We start from the raw sequence: 17911 nt of genomic DNA on the forward strand, positions 1-17911 counted from the left end.
GAGGATGGAACATCTGAATTCCAAAAAGAAACAGAAACTATAGGGAAAAGAATGGAAAAACTTGAGCAGGGGATCAGGGAACTGAATGACAATATGAAGCGCACAAATATACGTGTTGTGGGTGTCCCAGAAGGAGAAGAGAAGGGAAAAGGAGGAGAAAAACTAATGGAAGAAATTATCACTGAAAATTTCCCAACTCTTATGAAAGACCTAAATTTGCAGATCCAAGAAGTGCAGCGCACCCCAAAGAGAATAGATCCAAATAGGCGTTCTCCAAGGCACTTACTAGTTAGAATGTCAGAGGTCAAAGGGAAAGAGAGGATCTTGAAAGCAGCAAGAGAAAAACAATCTGTCACATACAAGGGAAACCCAATAAGACTATGTGTAGATTTCTCAGCAGAAACCATGGAAGCTAGAAGACAGTGGGATGATATATTTAAATTACTAAAAGAGAAAAACTGCCAACCAAGACTCCTATATCCAGCAAAATTGTCCTTCGAAAATGAAGGAGAAATTAAAACATTTATAGACAAAAAGTCACTGAGAGAATTTGTGACCAAGAGACCAGCTCTGCAAGAAATACTAAAGGGAGCACTAGAGTCAGATATGAAAAGACAGAAGAGAGAGGTATGGAGTAAAGTGTAGAAAGAAGGAAAATCAGATATGATATATATAATACAAAAGCCAAAATGGTAGAGGAAAATATTATCCAAACAGTAATAATACTAAAAGTTAATGGACTGAATTTCCCAATCAAAAGACATAGAATGGCAGAATGGATTACGACCCAGCAATACCACTGCTAGGTATCTACTCAAGGGACTTAAGGGCAAAGACACAGACGGACATTTGCACACCAGTGTTTATAGCAGCATTATCTACAATTGCAAAGAGATGGAAACAGCCAAAATGTTCATCAACAGACGAGTGGCTAAACAAACTGTGGCGTATACCTACGATGGAATATTATGCAGCTTTAAGACAGACTAAACTTATGAAGCATGTAAAAACATGGATGGACCTAGAGAACATTATGCTGAGTGAGTCTAGCCCAAAACTAAAGGACAAATACTGTAAGGTCCCACTGATGTGAACCAACATTCGAGAATCAGCTTGGAATATATCATTGGTAACAGAGACCAGCAGGAGTTAGAAACAGGGTAAGATAATGGGTAATTGGAGCTGAAGGGATACAGACTGTGCAACAGGACTAGATACAAAAACTCAAAAATGGACAGCACAATAATACCTAAGTGTAATGTAACTAGGTTGGAACACTGAATGAAGCTGCACCTGAAATATGGTTTTTTGTTTGTTTGTTTGTGTGTTTGTATCTTTTGTTTTTGTTTTTTTCTTTTTCCTTTTTATATATATATATATATATATTATTAGTATTATTATTTTAATTCTCTTCTCGATATTAACATTCTATATCTTTTTCTGCTGTTTTGCTAGTTCTTTTCCTAAATCGATGCAAATGTACTAAGAAATGATGATCATACATCTATGTGATGATACTAAGAATTACTGAGTGCATTTGTAGAATGGAATGATTTCTAAATGTTGTGTTAATTTCTTTTCTTTTTTTTGATTAATAAAAAAATTTAAAAAAAAAAAAAAAAAGAACAACTCTACAGTCCCATATAAATGTAGATGTTTCAACAGATGAGTTCAATTAATCCGTTGGTACATATGCTAGGTGGTCAGGGAGTAGAATGAGGCAATGAGAAATAATTAATATTATCTTTTATTAAAATACATTTGCATATTTTGAAAAGATGTTTAACACTATCACCTTGTCCCAAATATCCCACTATCTCTCTTTGTAAATAACTTTGGTACAATTTTGATAAGTGGAAGCAAAGGATAGGGAGTATTGTTTCTTTTATTTAGGCTGTGCTTACTGGAGAAAGAATATAGTTCTTGAGTAAAATTTTAGGGCATATGGCAATTATTGAAGTACGGGAGACACCAAAACCAATAAAGCAGCTAATTTTATCCTTCACCAGTGTCAAAGTAACTCATAACAAACTCTGAAATCTGTTCTGTATCTACTTGTTGATGTGTACTTCTAAAATCATTGCTTTGTCTTTCTTTTCTTTGTATATATGTTATATTTAACAATAAAAAACATTAAATAAAAAAAAAAAAGGGCCACGGTGGCTCAGCAGGTAAGAATGCTGCCTGCCAAGCCCGAGGACCTGGGTTCGATTCCCGGTGCCTGCCCATGTAAAAAAAAATAAAAATAAAAAAAGATTATACAGCTGGGTATGGAGCTGTGATTTAAAAAAAAAAAAAAAAAAAAAAAAATTAAGTTTAATTTTGTTACAATGTTGGTATAATTATATTAAGACGAAATTATGAGGCACAATTCTAACCATAGGAAGTTACTGCCCTCTGCATGTAAAAATTGTATTTTACAATTGTATTAATTGTAAAAATAAAAAAAAATTTTATAATCAAGCAAACACCTTGAAATTTAAATGAGTTTATGACATGGTGACTGCCTCAAAGAATTTATAACTTAGACTATGTTATGTAACTTTAGCTTTCATGTCTACCATTTTCTCATCTCTTCAGTTTTCCATTTTGTTGTTTTAAATATGGTTTTCCCCAACCTTTCATTGACTGTATTTTGGCAGTTACATTTTGAGTTTCATAAAGTTTTCCCTTGTTCTTTGAATATTCCTTTTTATAGCATTCTTCTCTTATTTCATGAATGGAATATTTTCTCATCTGGGGATTTTAATTACATTTTATTTCTCTACTTCCTGCATTGTTTGTTTCCTTTGAAATTCTGCTGCCCCCTTCCCCCCCCCCCACACACACAGTTGCTTACATGGATTCTTTTATTTCAGAGGCTTTCTTCAAAAATCTAATATGACAATGCTCTCTCCATTCATACTAATAAGGTACTGCTAAAGGAAAAAATTTGCACTGGTGATGTGGAACAGGCAAAGACAAGTTTATTCATAGCTACCACGGTAAGGGAAAGAGAATTGAACTAAACTCAGGAAGGCAGGGGAGGGTTGAGTTTTATCATCAGGTCAAGGGTAACAGAAAGCACCAGCTGGAGATAGAACGGTGGGAGAGGTCAGGGCCAGGTTGATAACGTGGTATAGCTAATACCTGAAGTTATTCCCCCAACCACCTGCCCCACTTCCCCCACCCCGACCCCCTGCAGCCTGAGCTGTTTTTCTCTGCAATTCTACAGCTGCAAGTTTCAAGGTAGTTAGGGTGGGGACGGAGAGGGTAGGGGCCCACACGGAGGAAGGCAGTTGGCTTGGTCAAGAGAAAGAAAAAGTCCTGGTCGACACCTACAAGCTGCCTCAGCTCACTTAGTGTGAGCGGGAAGGTTCTGTTCACGGGCAGGCTCTCCTGGGCCAGGATTAGGCTGTTTCCTGGTGATCCCATCAGTATTTGTCTTAATTTGCCAGGCTGCTATGATAAATGGCATACAACAGTTTGGCTTAAACAACATTTACTGGCTCATGGTTTCAGAGGCTAGAAGTCCACAATCCAAGCATTGGCAAGGGCGTGCCCAGGCGGTTCAGTGGTAGAATGCTCACCTGCCATGCGGGCAAGATGGGCTGGTTCCAGGCCCAGGACCATCCCCCCCACCTCCCCACCCCAAAAACAAAAATTACTCACCAACGTCTGTAGCATTGTGGTGCTGGCTTGCCACAGGCCTTTGGTTTCCTTGACTTGCATTTCTGGCTCCTGTCACATGGCCATCTGTCTCCTCTTGTGTCTGCTCTTCCACTTTTCTCAACTCCGACTTCCAGTTGCATCTGTTTGCAAGGCCTCCAGTAATACAAATTAAGGCGCACTAAGATTCAGTTGGTCACACCTTAATGGAAAATATCTTCAAAAGGTCCTAATTACAAACCATTGCACCTTCAGGACCATAGACTAAGATTTAGAACATGCCTTTTGTCAGAGTGCCTAATTCAGTCTACCAGAGTATGTACAGGTCTTCTTTCTTGGAAAGGGTTTTCTTCAGAGAACATTCCTCTAATCCGCTGCTTGGAGGATATTAGCTGCCAATTTTCTGAGAGTTAGAGAGAGGAAGAAGGATGGACAGCTCACTATTCAATATGGAGGCTCTCATTTAATCCTCTACTTTCAGTATAACACTCCTGCCTTCAGCTATGCCTGGTATTCCTGCACCACCAGTGTCATTGGGGAGGGTGGAACAGTATGTAACCCACTCTGGGCAAATAGGACAACTAAGAGGGTCTCACTATTTAACAGACTTTCTACCAGTCCACCTATTTTTAGCCTCACCTCATCCTGCCTGTGACCGTACCTAGTACTTTAATACCTTTAAAGGGCTTGAATGATCTTGCTACTGGCCTTCTCCCCACCAACCCCCAAGGCACTTAGCTTTCATTTTTCTCTGTTCTATTAAGTTACCAATTGCCCATTTGCTTTCTAATTGCTGAAATTGTATTGTCATTTGCCTGTCATCTCCTATACTACTCTCTTCAGCATTATGACCTTCATAGCTTTTAAAAAGTATTGGTCTTAAAACCTCTGTGGTGTCTCTCGAGGCCAGGAGTGTGGTTAGTTGACGGTCTTCAGCTGCTGGTAACTTCAAAGCATACCTCAGCTTTTCCCCAGGGAGGCCCCCAGCCAATCACCGAGCAAGGTGTTGATTCAAGGGCCTAGCCATTTTCACCAATGGGGGCTCCTCTAACAAGCAGTGTTTGCTCCAGAGTGCCCCACTGGGCTGGCAGACAGGCCCACGAGGTTGTCTGACAGCTATTTCTGTCCAAAACTGCTCCTCCACCTTCCTTTCACTGTAGAAATATTGTCCCTTGCCAGTGTGGGACAAACTGTGACTCTTCACCTGAATTTGGGTCATTGGAAATTTGGTTTTAGCTAATAGCAAGCTCAGTAGGGATTAAGACATTTCTATCAAACAATATAATATTAAGCAACTTTAATGAAAGCAGAGGAAGGTAAGGGTCCTCTTCACTCTAATCAGATCCCAGCTGACATTATCTTTCTCCAGAAAATGGCAACTAGGAAAGTGAAGTTTCTCAAAAATAAAAATAACATATGAAGACCATCAGAAGGAAATCAAGATACCTGCCTAGAAAAGAGTCTTAAAGGGGGAATGTGATAGCTTTCCAAATAGTCAAGGAAAGTCATGTGGGACAGTGATTATTCTTATCCTGGATAGCCTAGAAATAACAGCGTCTCTGTTGTTTCTAGTTTAGCTCACGAATATCACTAATTGGGGTTACTCACCGGTAAACCTTTTGTACTTCTCAGTAGTGCTTCCTAGAGAACCCAACTGGTACACTGTCTTATGTGAGAATGAGAATCTATTGGAAGGATACAGGGTTATCTTGGAAAATTGAATGAAGAATTCACTTGCAAAGTAAGGATAGTTCCAGGGACCTCAGCAGAGGACCCTGTAAACCTTTGCCTTAAAACACTGCCAATAGTGTAATTTAGTTCCCCAAACACATTATTTCATCTTCTCTCCAGGTTGTTTCAAAATATCAGAAAGAGAAAATCTGGCCCAGCGTGGGTCAGTTTCAATTAGTAACGGTTAGAAGGAACTGGCCTTTTATGGGAACCATTTCCAGAAAAGTAGGAAATGTGAGCTAGTCAACAGCCAAAAATATGTTAATATGCCTGTTGCCAAGAATGGTATAGGTGATAAATGAGACCCCAATTAGTGATATTCGTGAGCTAAACTAGAAACAACAGAGACGCTGTTATTTCTAGGCTATCCAGGATAAGAATAATCACTGTCCCACATGACTTTCCTTGACTATTTGGAAAGCTATCACATTCCCCCTTTAAGACTCTTTTCTAGGCAGGTATCTTGATTTCCTTCTGATGGTCTTCATATGTTATTTTTATTTTTGAGAAACTTCACTTTCCTAGTTGCCATTTTCTGGAGAAAGATAATGTCAGCTGGGATCTGATTAGAGTGAAGAGGACCCTTACCTTCCTCTGCTTTCATTAAAGTTGCTTAATATTATATTGTTTGATAGAAATGTCTTAATCCCTACTGAGCTTGCTATTAGCTAAAACCAAATTTCCAATGACCCAAATTCAGGTGAAGAGTCACAGTTTGTCCCACACTGGCAAGGGACAATATTTCTACAGATGAGCTGTTGAACTTTAAAGTGCATTTTTCATTTAAACTTTTTAACTTTTAGTTCCTGTTCAAACCTGAGATTTTTCATTCTTGGTTCATTAATATTGGTACTTCTAGTTTTCTCAAATGCAAATTTGACAATCTCTTATCTTCATCTGAGTGGCAGATAAAATTGTTAATTGAGGGGACTAAGGAACCTGTTGGCATATCATTTACCATTCCTTTCCAGTTGCCATTCTATCAACACACACTCTCTAGGTTTGGTCATTCCACTAGTTAAAGATCAATCATCCAGCCACACTTCTCCGTTCAATCCAGAAACATATCACATTAGGCTTCTGCAAATACTCTGCTGAAATCCAGATACACTGAACCTATGTAAGCCCCCTGAACTGCCAATTTGGTAGCCCTTCCAAGGAAAAGGAGTAAATCTAAGAAACTGTATTTCTCCTAAATGCTCACAAATCAGCTAAAATCATGCCAGGATTTGCACCACCAAGCTCAAATGGTTTCCAGAATTCACCCTATTCCCACTTTTAAAATTCATTTGATCATTCTCTTCTCTAGAATGCTTGAAAAGTTACAAGTTGTTTTCATAAACATAACAGCAGTTGATTAGGACTACGGACCTAAAGATGAAACTCATTTGTATCTTCCTTATCATATCCACACCTATCTTAAGCATTGTCTTTTCCATTATTTTCTATCTTGTTCAGGTTGAATATTATGTTTGAATATTATGCTTCTTAGAAGATTAACTAGAGATCATAATACTACAGCATTATATTAAACATAGTATTAACTACTGTAAAAAGCATGGTTAATTGAATAATTCTGCTCTGTTGACATTACACCACTCAGAGAATAGGCCCATCCCTTCCTTGTTCTTGCTTTGATCAGTTTCTAAAAGCCTATCATGGACTATTCTTCATGACACTACTTATAATTTAAATTAAACATTAAAGTGGAATTTATTATTGAATCAGAGAACATCTTCTAGAATCCAAGAGTAAGAATGAGGCTAATCCTCAGAAAGGATGGGAACTGAAAACTGGAAAATCTTTGGGAGCCCAGGAAGTGCTGTCTCTTCATCTCTATCTCTGTTCCTTTTATCGCATAGGTTTCATTTTCTTAACAGAATGGGTTGTTAGTCGGTCCACAGGAAAAAAAACAGAAACCCACCACTCATAGCTCTCAAACTCCAGGGCTACAGAGAGACTCGAGCTCAGTTCCAAAATTCCCAGAGAGGGAGGGAGGAAGAAACTCTTGATTGGTCCACCTTGGTGATGAGCAGACTCCCTGTTCAATTAACTTTGACCAGTAGAAACAAACATTATTGCATGAAGTGGCTGTTGGGATTCCATCCGTGGGGTAAGGGTGATAGGTAAGGAAGGCCTAAGAACTTTTAGAAAGATACGCCAAAAGATGTTTTCTACAGAGGATTTAATAAACTGAAGGCTAGGAAAATAGAAAAAAGAAATTCTAGGCTCCTTTTTCTTTCTAAAGTAAGCTTAAATTTAATTTTTATATTGTTACTTTGAACTCCAAAGGAACATCTATGAGCAAGGAATCCTTTGCTAGTGATCTTGAACGTGCTATTTAACCTCTCATATATAAGATGGTGTTCTAGTTTGGTAGCTGCTGGAATGCAATATACCAGAAATGGAATATTGCATTTAAAAGCAATATTTTGTTTGAATATTTTAAAAGGGGAATTTAGTAAGTTGCTAGTTTACAGTTCTAAGGCAAGTCTATAGAAATGTCCAATCAAAGGCATCCAGAGAAAGATACCTTGGTTCAAGAAGGCCACTGAAGTTCAGGGTCTCTCTCTTGAGTGCATCTGCTAGCTTGCTTTCCTAGCTTCCTTTCATGAAGCTCCCTGGGAGGCGTTTTCCTTCTTCACTTCCAAAGGTTGCTAGCTGGTGGGCTCTCTGCTTCTCATGGCTATGTTGTTCTGCTCTCTCAGAATCTCCTAGTTTTCTCTTTTTCTCTTTTATAGGATTCCAGTAAGCTAATCAAGACCCACCAGAATGGGTGGAGACATGTCTCCACCTAATCCATTTTAACAACCACTCTTGATCACTCAAATCACATCAAGATGTGACTCCCTGGGCGGGCCACGGTGGCTCAGCAGGTAAGAATGCTTGCCTGCCATGCCAGAGGACCTGGGTTCGATTCCCAGTGCCTGCCCATGTAAAAAAAAAAATATATATGTGACTCCCTAAATCACATCTCCAGGGAGATAATTTAATTAGTCTCAAACATACAGTACTGAATAGGGATTAGAAGAAACGGTTGCCTTTATAAAATGGGATTAGGATTAAAACATGGCTTTTCTAGGGTACATACATCCTTTCAAACCAGCAGAGATGGAGATGATAATAATGACAATAATAACTCCTACCTGGCAGAATAAGAGAGGTAATGTATCTCATCTAAAGTATCGGGCAATTTGCAAGCAAATAGCAACTTAGTAAGAACTCAGCAAATGGTAGCTATGATTTTAAAGGTTAAGCAAACTCATGCAATCTCAGATTTTTTTCCTTAAAAGACTGCTAGAGATATTTGTTTCCTCCAAAGTTGTTCAGCTGATAATAAAGTCACGGCCCACTGGGCTTAATTCAAGAAACTCTGAACACATCATACTCAATTCCATAGGATTCTAAGAAATAAATCAACTTATTCCTATCAAATTAGCTTTATGAACAGGATGAAATAAAAATAAATATCTGAAACCATTATCCTTAAGTACAAAAATAAAATTTATTTAAATTACATACACACACATAAAGAATACATGATGCACTTATGTATCACATACAAATCCTGCTTCTCAACTAAAAAGTTATGCATACAGTTGTAAACAGTGGTAAGAATTCCTAAAAACACCCACTGTATTCTTGTGATCCTAAGTTCCATACTTGTTTTCTTCTACAATAGGACTGGGTCTTATAATCCACATGTACAGTTTCTATAGCATTTATTTTCCCCTAAAAAGCTACTATTAAACCAATAGTATGTCTAACAAAGAATGTTCTCTTAGATTCAAGAACATACAGTATTTGAGATAAATGGCTTTTATCTATTTTTTTACTTTATGAGCAATATTTTATTTCTTATATACAATTTTTCTTCAATATTTACTACATTCCTAATGATCTTGAAATAAAAAACATATGTTATTGAACATAATCCACTCTTTTCTACTATTTTTGCAGGGACCCACAAATATATAGTGCAGCTTTTTATTTGCCTCAAAACAGACTGATCTAGGTGGGCCATGGTGGCTCAGTGGCAGAGTTCTGGCCTGCCTATGAGTTTGTTTCCCGGTGCCTGCCCATGCAAAAAGAAAAAAAAACCAAACTGACTGAATTAAGCCTAGCCTTTCAGGTCTTAAAATCTATGTGGCTAATATACTTGCAAGTGAAAATTAAAATTAAAAGGTTAAATCAAGTATTTGTTTCTCCACCACAAAACTATTTTAAATAATTTTGTTGGAAGTTAAGTTACAGAACTGATTTGGCACCATAAAAAGTCCCAATTTGTCTTTCCTTTAACAGGCAATCTCTTTCTATATGTGTGAGAAGTTGCTACTACAGTAGTTACAGGACACTAAGAAATGGACAACAGAAAACAATTATGATGTATGCAGAAATGTAATAAATATTTACTTAAATACACACTCACATTCTGTACTAAGGAATTGTATTGAGCAATAACTATATCACAGTAATCAGTGATACACTCTACAAGCACAGGAGGATGAGATTTTATCTGTCTTGCTTACTACTGCACTCTCAGCATCCAGCACAGGGCATTGTAAATAGTGGGTGCTTCCTACAGATTATTAAATGCAGAGATGAATAAACAGTGTGATTAAAAAACACTGTATTTAACCACAAGCTGTCTCAAAAGCTAATATTTTAGCTTTGACGACAATTTTACTATAGAATGCTAAAGGAAACTGACAGAACAATATTAAAAAATTCCTGCAAGAATGATAATTTTGCACACACATCAAAATATCATTATCACATATTAAAAATGCAATAAACGGCGGGCAGGCAAAGTTTTCACCTGCCATGCCAGAGACCCGGGTTCAATTCCTGGTGCCTGCCCATGCAAAAAAAAAAAAAGCAATACAGTGTTAGATAATTCTGAAATTAGAATTTCCATTTTGGGGTTAAGAATACCATAGCTCTGAGACAGGAGATATTGGCCCACACATAACAGCTGCACAATGCTCTTTTCTCAGCTGAGGTGCTTTATATAGAACAATAGGTGTACAAAAGTTTTTGAGCCATTCCAATATTTCCGCTGCTCTGATAAATGAGAGATAAGTTGTAGGCAGTATCTCTTCGCAAGTCTAACTGGTCAACTTCTATACCCTGGGGGGGAAAAATAAATGAATGTTTATATTTCAGACTGCCAAATAGACCACTTTGTAGCAAATAGTTTTATAAATGTAAGGTTTCAAAAAACCATTAAAATTCAGATAATATTAGGAAATTATAAAATTATGTGTATTGCCAGGATCTAAATTTTTATCAGATAATACTGCTTCAATTAATCATTTTAACACTTATCACCAAATTTTTTAAATATCTAACAAATCAGTTAAAGAAAAAATCTCACAAGCAACAGCAAAATAAATTCCAGATGAACTAAGGATTTAAGAGTGAAAAATAAAAAGAAACCACATACACACAAAAATACAATTGAAAAATTACTATAATCTTGGGTAGAGAAGGTGCTTCTAAATATGATACCAAAAGAAAAAACTATAAAAGAGATTAAGAGAAATACCATCATAAAAACTTTTAACTCTGCAAGTAAAAAAAAATAATAAACGAACACAAATAGCCAGATGGGGAAAATTTACCTATATCAGAATAGCATGTAAGTGGTAGGTCTTGACGGTATACTCCAAATTGATTATAATTATTACCTCAGGGATAATTATTATTATTAACTTTTCTTCTTAAATAACAAAGCAATGAACTCAATAGAAGATTAGATCTATGTTTCTAATCTTCCCCAATAAAATATTGGGAATCAATTTAAAAACTATATCTGTAACAATTAAAAATATCTGTAAAGCTCAAGTAGCAAAAAGTAATAGCATTTATGAAATAAAGATCACAAAGTAATATATATTTCATGAGTGTAACTATAATAGTAAGTATTCATTTGCTTAAAGACTAAAAATGAAATGATCAATGGAAAACAGTTGTAAGAGAATGTGGGAATTGAGTAAAACTTTTTAGAAATTTCTATAAATTGCTATTTTAAAATACATTTAAAAAATTAACAATGAAAACATCTTTAGGAATTAAGATAAAAGTTACAGATTTGAAACAGAAATTATTACAGTACTGATGACTTTAACCTATATTACATTATCTAAAACAAACACAATTTTAGATTAGTACTGGTCTTTCCTATTTGCAAAGAAATACATTAGTTACACGATGACTTGGGAATGAACAATGGCTACTATAATACTCAGTACTCAGGTTTCAGGTCTACTGGCTCATACTTATCAGGGGCTACTTAGGATACATGAAATGGTCATAATAAAAATTGTCTAAGTTTCCTTGACTGCTGATTAGATTATAAGGCCAGAGTATCAAAGAGCCACCTGTTGCTGAACAAAACTATAAAGTGGATTGAATAAGGGAAAATACATTTTAATATACAAGCTATAAATAAATTCACTTCCTGGACCATCACACTTAGCTAGCTAACTGTATTTATTGACAAATGAAATTAAGCGATTCCTCAGTTTTGAAAGTAGATCATATAATACCTCTGCCACAAATGGAGGAAGCTCCAGAGCCTTCTGATAATAATGGATTGCAAGATGAGTCAGCCCCAACTGGTGAAGACCACGGCCCAAATTGTAAAATGATTCCTGGCAAGGCCCACGTAGACTGAGGTATCGATTAAGAAAGGAAAAGCCCTATTGAAAAGTAAAAGATATCAATATGTACCTCATTCAATAACTATTTATCAAATCACTTATATGTGTCTGTACTAGAAATGTAAAAATTAAAAACAAATGTAAAACAAATTTAAAAAACACAGCCCTTTCTTAATCACATCAAATATCACTGTAGAATAGTGTCATATCATAGTATAGTCAAGAGTTCTTAAGTTATAAACTTGAGATTTTTTTTAAGCTAAGAACAAACACATTCACAGAAAACAAAATTCAATGTTACAACTAGCTGCCAAAGATCTATAATCCACAAGATTATAGGATGTATTTTTTTTTTTATGGTTTCAATTTGGCTTTTGCAGCATTATAGGCAAGTAAACTTCTGGTTCAAGATATATGCCTAAAAGTTTGAGCAGAATAAAAACCTAAGCCCTTAAAATGATACTTTAGAAAAGTATATCCTTAGGAGCAAACTTACTTGAGTGTTACCTACCCTTTCAGGGGGTATGGTTCCTTTTTATAAGTCACCTCTCAAGGCTTTAATAACTGTTTAATAACCCCACCAAAACTGATTCTTTTCCCCCTGAAGAGTTTCTTACTCAAAGATTTTGTGAAGAAACAAACTGACTTTCAGAGCACAGCTATAATGATACAAGTTCCCTTCTGTCACAGCATTCAAAAAAGCAACTTGCTTTCTCCCATACTCACTTTTCCTTTTAATACATTTTTAACATTTATCATTTACAGAATATTACAAATTACAAAGGTGCAAGTATCCCACTTAGAGTAATTAAATTCCTAGAGAATCCAAAGTAAATCAACTAATTTGTGATGAAAAATTTAAAACATAAAAATTCCCAAGGGGATCTGCTATATAAATAGTCATACATTTTTCATTAATAAATAAAATTAATGAATCTTTAGAATTAATGCATTTTAAGGTTAAAATAATTATGTTCAATTAAAAAATCCATATCCATGTGAATATGACTTATTTTTTTTTTTTTTTGGCATCAACCCAGGTCTCTGGCACAGCAGGCGAGAACTCTGCCCGTGGTCCAGCCTGAATAAGACTTTTACTGAAAAACATGTTTCTCTACAAAGTAGTATCAGAAATTAAGCAGTTAATCTCAGAGAAAATTTAATCTTCATATTTAAAAATGATAAATAAGACAAATTTAAAATAAAAGTCTGAGAAAGAAGGAAATTAATCCTAGATGAATAGCTGTAAGCCAAATGACTTCGTAGGTCTTCTGATACAATAATGGGAATTACCCTCGTGCATTTTAAGAAACTTTTAACAAATTTAGAAGGGTAATCTCCTTGACAACTAAAAGACTATTCAGATAATATTTAGTAATTAACAAGGTGGTAATATGGGTGGCCACTTTTAGGTACTATGAATCATCAAAATTAAATATTACAAAAACATGACAAAAGTTAAAACGGAAAAGAAGAAAAACAGTTCTTTTTACATTAACTATGTTGCATTGCAAACGTTTTTATCAAATTAATCACTAAAGAACCTGAAGTATGCACTGTCTATATAATATGAAATAAACATACAGGAAAAGAAATATGAAGCTTTTATTCTTATAGTATGATATAAAGGTAGGAATAATAGTAAAACATGAAATTAGTCTTTTTAAAAAACTGTACAATAGAAACTAGTCTGAAGCATGAAGTGAAAATATGAGAAATTAAAACAATTTTAGAAATCATGTCAGTTACTATAAAATTAGCGTCTTAGAAACTTTTGATTATGGAAGTTTTGAACATAGAAAAAAGTGGAGAGATTAGTACAAGGAACTCCCATATATCTACCACCTTTTCTTTTATTTCTATTCCCAAACACCTGAAACCTGCTATTTAACTATAAAAGTAATTTGAAATTTAGCTTCCAAATTACTCAGAAGTACATGAATTCTTGTCCTACTTGGAAGAAACTATGTATTTCAACCATTATTTAATAATAAGAATACATTAGAATTTCCTATCCATTTTTATTATAAAATCAGCTTCATGAAGGTAGACTATTCTGCCTGTGAAGTCACTGCTGTATCCCCAGTTCCTGGCACACAGTGGGTGCTCGATACATTTGTTAATTTATAAAACAGTCCTACATTACTTAATGTAGCAAAAAGTATCCATTAAGAAAAAAGAGAAAAAAAAGGAAGAATGGACAAAACATATAATTAAATACTCAAGACAAGGAAAAATTCGGGAGTATTTAAGGAAAAATTCAACAGTGTTTCCTTTTTATGCAAAATTTCAAATATACAAAAATAAAGAGAATACAATAATGGGTCCTCTTCACCCAGTTTCAACCAATAGTACCATTTTAGTTTAGGCTTTCTTTTAATCATTTCCCATTTTTTCAAGCCATCATTTTCTTCCCTTCCCTAACTTCTTAAAAAAAAAGTGTCTACATATTACTTTTACTATATTATATTCTGGATGCATCAAAAGTGAAATCATAAAAATAAAAATAAAGGAAGAAGAGCGTTGTGATGGTGGCTCAGTGGCAGAGTTCTTGCTTGCCATGCTGGAGACCCAGGTTCAATTCCTGGTGCCTGCCCGTGCAAAAAAATAAATAAATAAAGGAAGAAAATATGGGTGAAGTGCTTTATACTCTTGAAGTTGGGAAGATCTTTTAAAACATAATGTAAAATCCAGATGTCCTAAGGTAAACATCAATTTATGAACAAAATATTTGTAATTCATGTGGCTGGATGTTCATTTCCTCAATTTACAAAAAGTTCTTAGAAATTATTAAGACAAAAACTCAAAACTTAAAAAAAGTACATGAATGGGCCAGGAACACAAAAGACCCAAAAACCTGAAGAGAGGCTCAAACTCACTTACAAAAAATAAATACTAACTAAAACAATAACAACCTATTTTACCTCTTAGATTGTAAAATTAAAGTTTTATACCACCCAGTTTTCATTTATTATTCAATAGATATTTACTGTGCCTGCTATATATACCAAGTATTATTGTAGGTGATGGAGATACAGTAGTGAACAAGACAGATAAGATCTCTAATTTCATGAAACATAATTTTATTAAGAGGGACAAGCTATTTAAAAATTTTTAAAACATTAAAAAATTTTTAAAAAAGTACTTTTTAATTATCTTTGAAAAAATTTTAAAAGAGCAATTTGTTTAAGATGGTGTGAGGAGAAAGATTTAAAACTAACTTAAATAAATGAATGCTCTTCAGGATATAGGGTGACTCGAGGCCTTAGGGACTCCAGATTATAAAGCCTGCACATGGATTCCTCCAGACTCCGCCTGTTTCTTTCCCTTCTAATCTTACTGTATATTCTTACTACATTACTACATAGACCTCAGATGTGAGTACAATTTACATGCTGAGTCCCATGAGTGCTGAACATAGGGATGGCTCTAAAGAGCTGCCTAGACATGCTCCAAGGAGGTAATTACTTTTGAAGCAGAGGAAAAAGCATTAAGCGTATTGATTTTTAAGGGATATAAAACAAGTAGTTAGAAATTTAAATGGATTACCTGTACAACAAGAGCATGTCTCCTTAATACATACTTCTGAGATGCCATGTGAACAAAGGTTAAGCCTATACAGAGGTTATAAAGAGGTTCTTGGGGATGGGCGCGAAAGGCTTGCACATACTGCCCTGAAAAATAAGCAGTGATGTCAGATGGTGTGACAGGAACTTATTTTATTATGTCTTCAACACTTATTCAAATTTATTTTAAAGCTAAACAAACATAAGTGATTTAAAATATATATATATTCTATCATACACATATCAACCATAACATGATCATAGCAGCACTAACCACAATAGCTAAAAGGTAGAAACAATAAAAATGCCCAGCAGCAAACGAATGGGTATACAAACCCTGATATATACTACACAGTCATAAGAAGGAATGAAGTACTGATACATGCTACAATACAGATGAACCTGGAAAACATTATGCTAAGTCAAGGAAGCTAAACAAAAAAGGCCACATATTATGTAATTTTATTTATTTGAAATCTCAGAATAGGTAAATCCATAGAGACAGAAAGCAGGCTGGTGGTTACCAGGGGTTGAGGGGAAGGAGAAATGGGGAGCAACTGCTTAACGGGTAAGGAGTTTTCTTCTGGGGTGATGAAAATGTTTTAGAACTAGAGGTGGTGGTTGCACACACTGTAAATGTTCTAAATATCTCATTTGTTCACTTAAAATAGTTAATTTTATGCTATGCTAATTTCACCTCAATAAGAAATAAATTAATTAAAAACCCATCAACAAGGATACATATTATTTTAACTTTTAAAACAATGTATAGCATAAACAATATATTTATTTTTATTTGTTTTATATGCAGGATAAAACAATGTATAGCATTAACATAATTAGAAGAATCTATCCATGAATATATCCTGACCATGAAGATTAAACATGAATAATTAAAACTAACTTTCTTTAGCCACAACTAGATACTTCCAGGAGTAATACTACCAAAATACACAATTTATCAAAAAGAAATGGTGAGGGCAGTGCAATGGTGGCTCAGTGGCAGAATTCTCGCCTGCCATGCCAGAGACCCAGGTTCGATTCCCAGTGCCTGCCCATGCTAAAAAAAAAGAAATGGTGAATGAGGGAAATGGAAGAATCCGTAATCATTGCATATGTGGGGCTGAGAAAAGGGAGGAATGGGGAGTTTTTGCTTAATAGGTAGAATTTCTGTTTAGGGGCTATGAAAAAGTCATGATAATGGTTAGCGCTGATGGTAGTACAACTTTGTGAATGTAATTAATACCACTGAAGCATACACTTAAAAACAGTTAGAATTTCTTGTTATCATGGTACCATAATTTAAAAAAGAAAAAAGAAAGATTTTTGAAAGCACTGCTTTAGTAAAATTTAAATTATTTAAATAAATTACTATTTAAACCAATAAACTGTTCCCCAGAAAACGAAATATAGGTCAAATTATGATCTTAAACAGCGGGAGGATGCACAGGGTGGTTCAGTGGAGAATGCTTGCCAGCCAAGTGGGAAACCCAGGTTCAGTTCCTGGCCCATGCACATCCCCCTAAAAAAAACACTAAAAGATGAAAGCAATGGAGACATCTGTTTTTTTGGTGAATTATTTTGTCAAACTAATTTATTTGTTTTATAAATTCAAATGTAATGGAGGTAAGAAAAGGAAAAAGTTTCCTAACCTTTGTGAATGTAATTGACACCACAGAACTGTATACTTAAAAATGGTTAAAGTGGGAAATTTTATGTTGCATATGTTACCACAGTAAAATTTTTTTAAGAACAACACAGAACTGTACAGCACAAATAATTGAACCCTAGCATAAACTATGGATTTTAGTTAGTTTTATAATCATAAAAATAATGGTTTATCAATTGTAAAAGATACACGACACTAATGCAAAATGTTAACAATAGGGAACACTGTGGGGGGTAGGGTGGGGGTGGGGAGTAGAGAGGTGGGGTATATGGGAACTGCACTTTCTGCATGACTTTTTTGTAAACCTACAACTGCTCTAAAAAATAAGCAAAAAATTAAAATGAGGTTAAAAAAATACAACTAGCCATTTGGGGTAGGGGGATTTAAGCACATGTTTCTCACAAAGGCATGATCTATAATTTAACATACATAGTCTACTGAGTGCAAAAACTGACTGGGCTTCTATTCCAGAACAAAGGGTACCACAGAATATTCTATGCAGCAAAGATGTAGACTATCATTTAGTCTGTTCTTTTTCACCTCTGTAAAAGTTTCTAAATATAGGGAAAGAAAATAAATCTATTTTATACATTCTTAACTATTTAACAATTCTAAAAAGAAAACATATTGGA

The 17911-nt window shown here is 35.0% G+C and overlaps 1 protein-coding gene across 2 annotated transcripts in view; it reads right to left on the reverse strand.

Annotated features, from left to right (window-relative positions):
* Window positions 1-8865: 8865 nt before the first annotated feature.
* Window positions 8866-17911, reverse strand: part of GTF3C3 (general transcription factor IIIC subunit 3) — a 33904-nt gene continuing 24858 nt past the window's right edge. For both annotated transcript variants that reach the window (XM_077154540.1, XM_077154539.1), the window contains exons 16-18: window positions 15594-15718; window positions 11931-12083; window positions 8866-10509 (exon numbers count right to left, since the gene is read on the reverse strand). In XM_077154540.1, the coding sequence (XP_077010655.1) occupies window positions 10387-10509; window positions 11931-12083; window positions 15594-15718 (401 nt within the window). In that variant the 3' untranslated portion in view covers window positions 8866-10386. The remainder of the gene's footprint in view (window positions 10510-11930; window positions 12084-15593; window positions 15719-17911) is intronic.

Source organism: Tamandua tetradactyla, chromosome 3, assembly GCF_023851605.1.
Source record: "Tamandua tetradactyla isolate mTamTet1 chromosome 3, mTamTet1.pri, whole genome shotgun sequence".
NCBI lineage: Eukaryota > Metazoa > Chordata > Mammalia > Pilosa > Myrmecophagidae > Tamandua > Tamandua tetradactyla.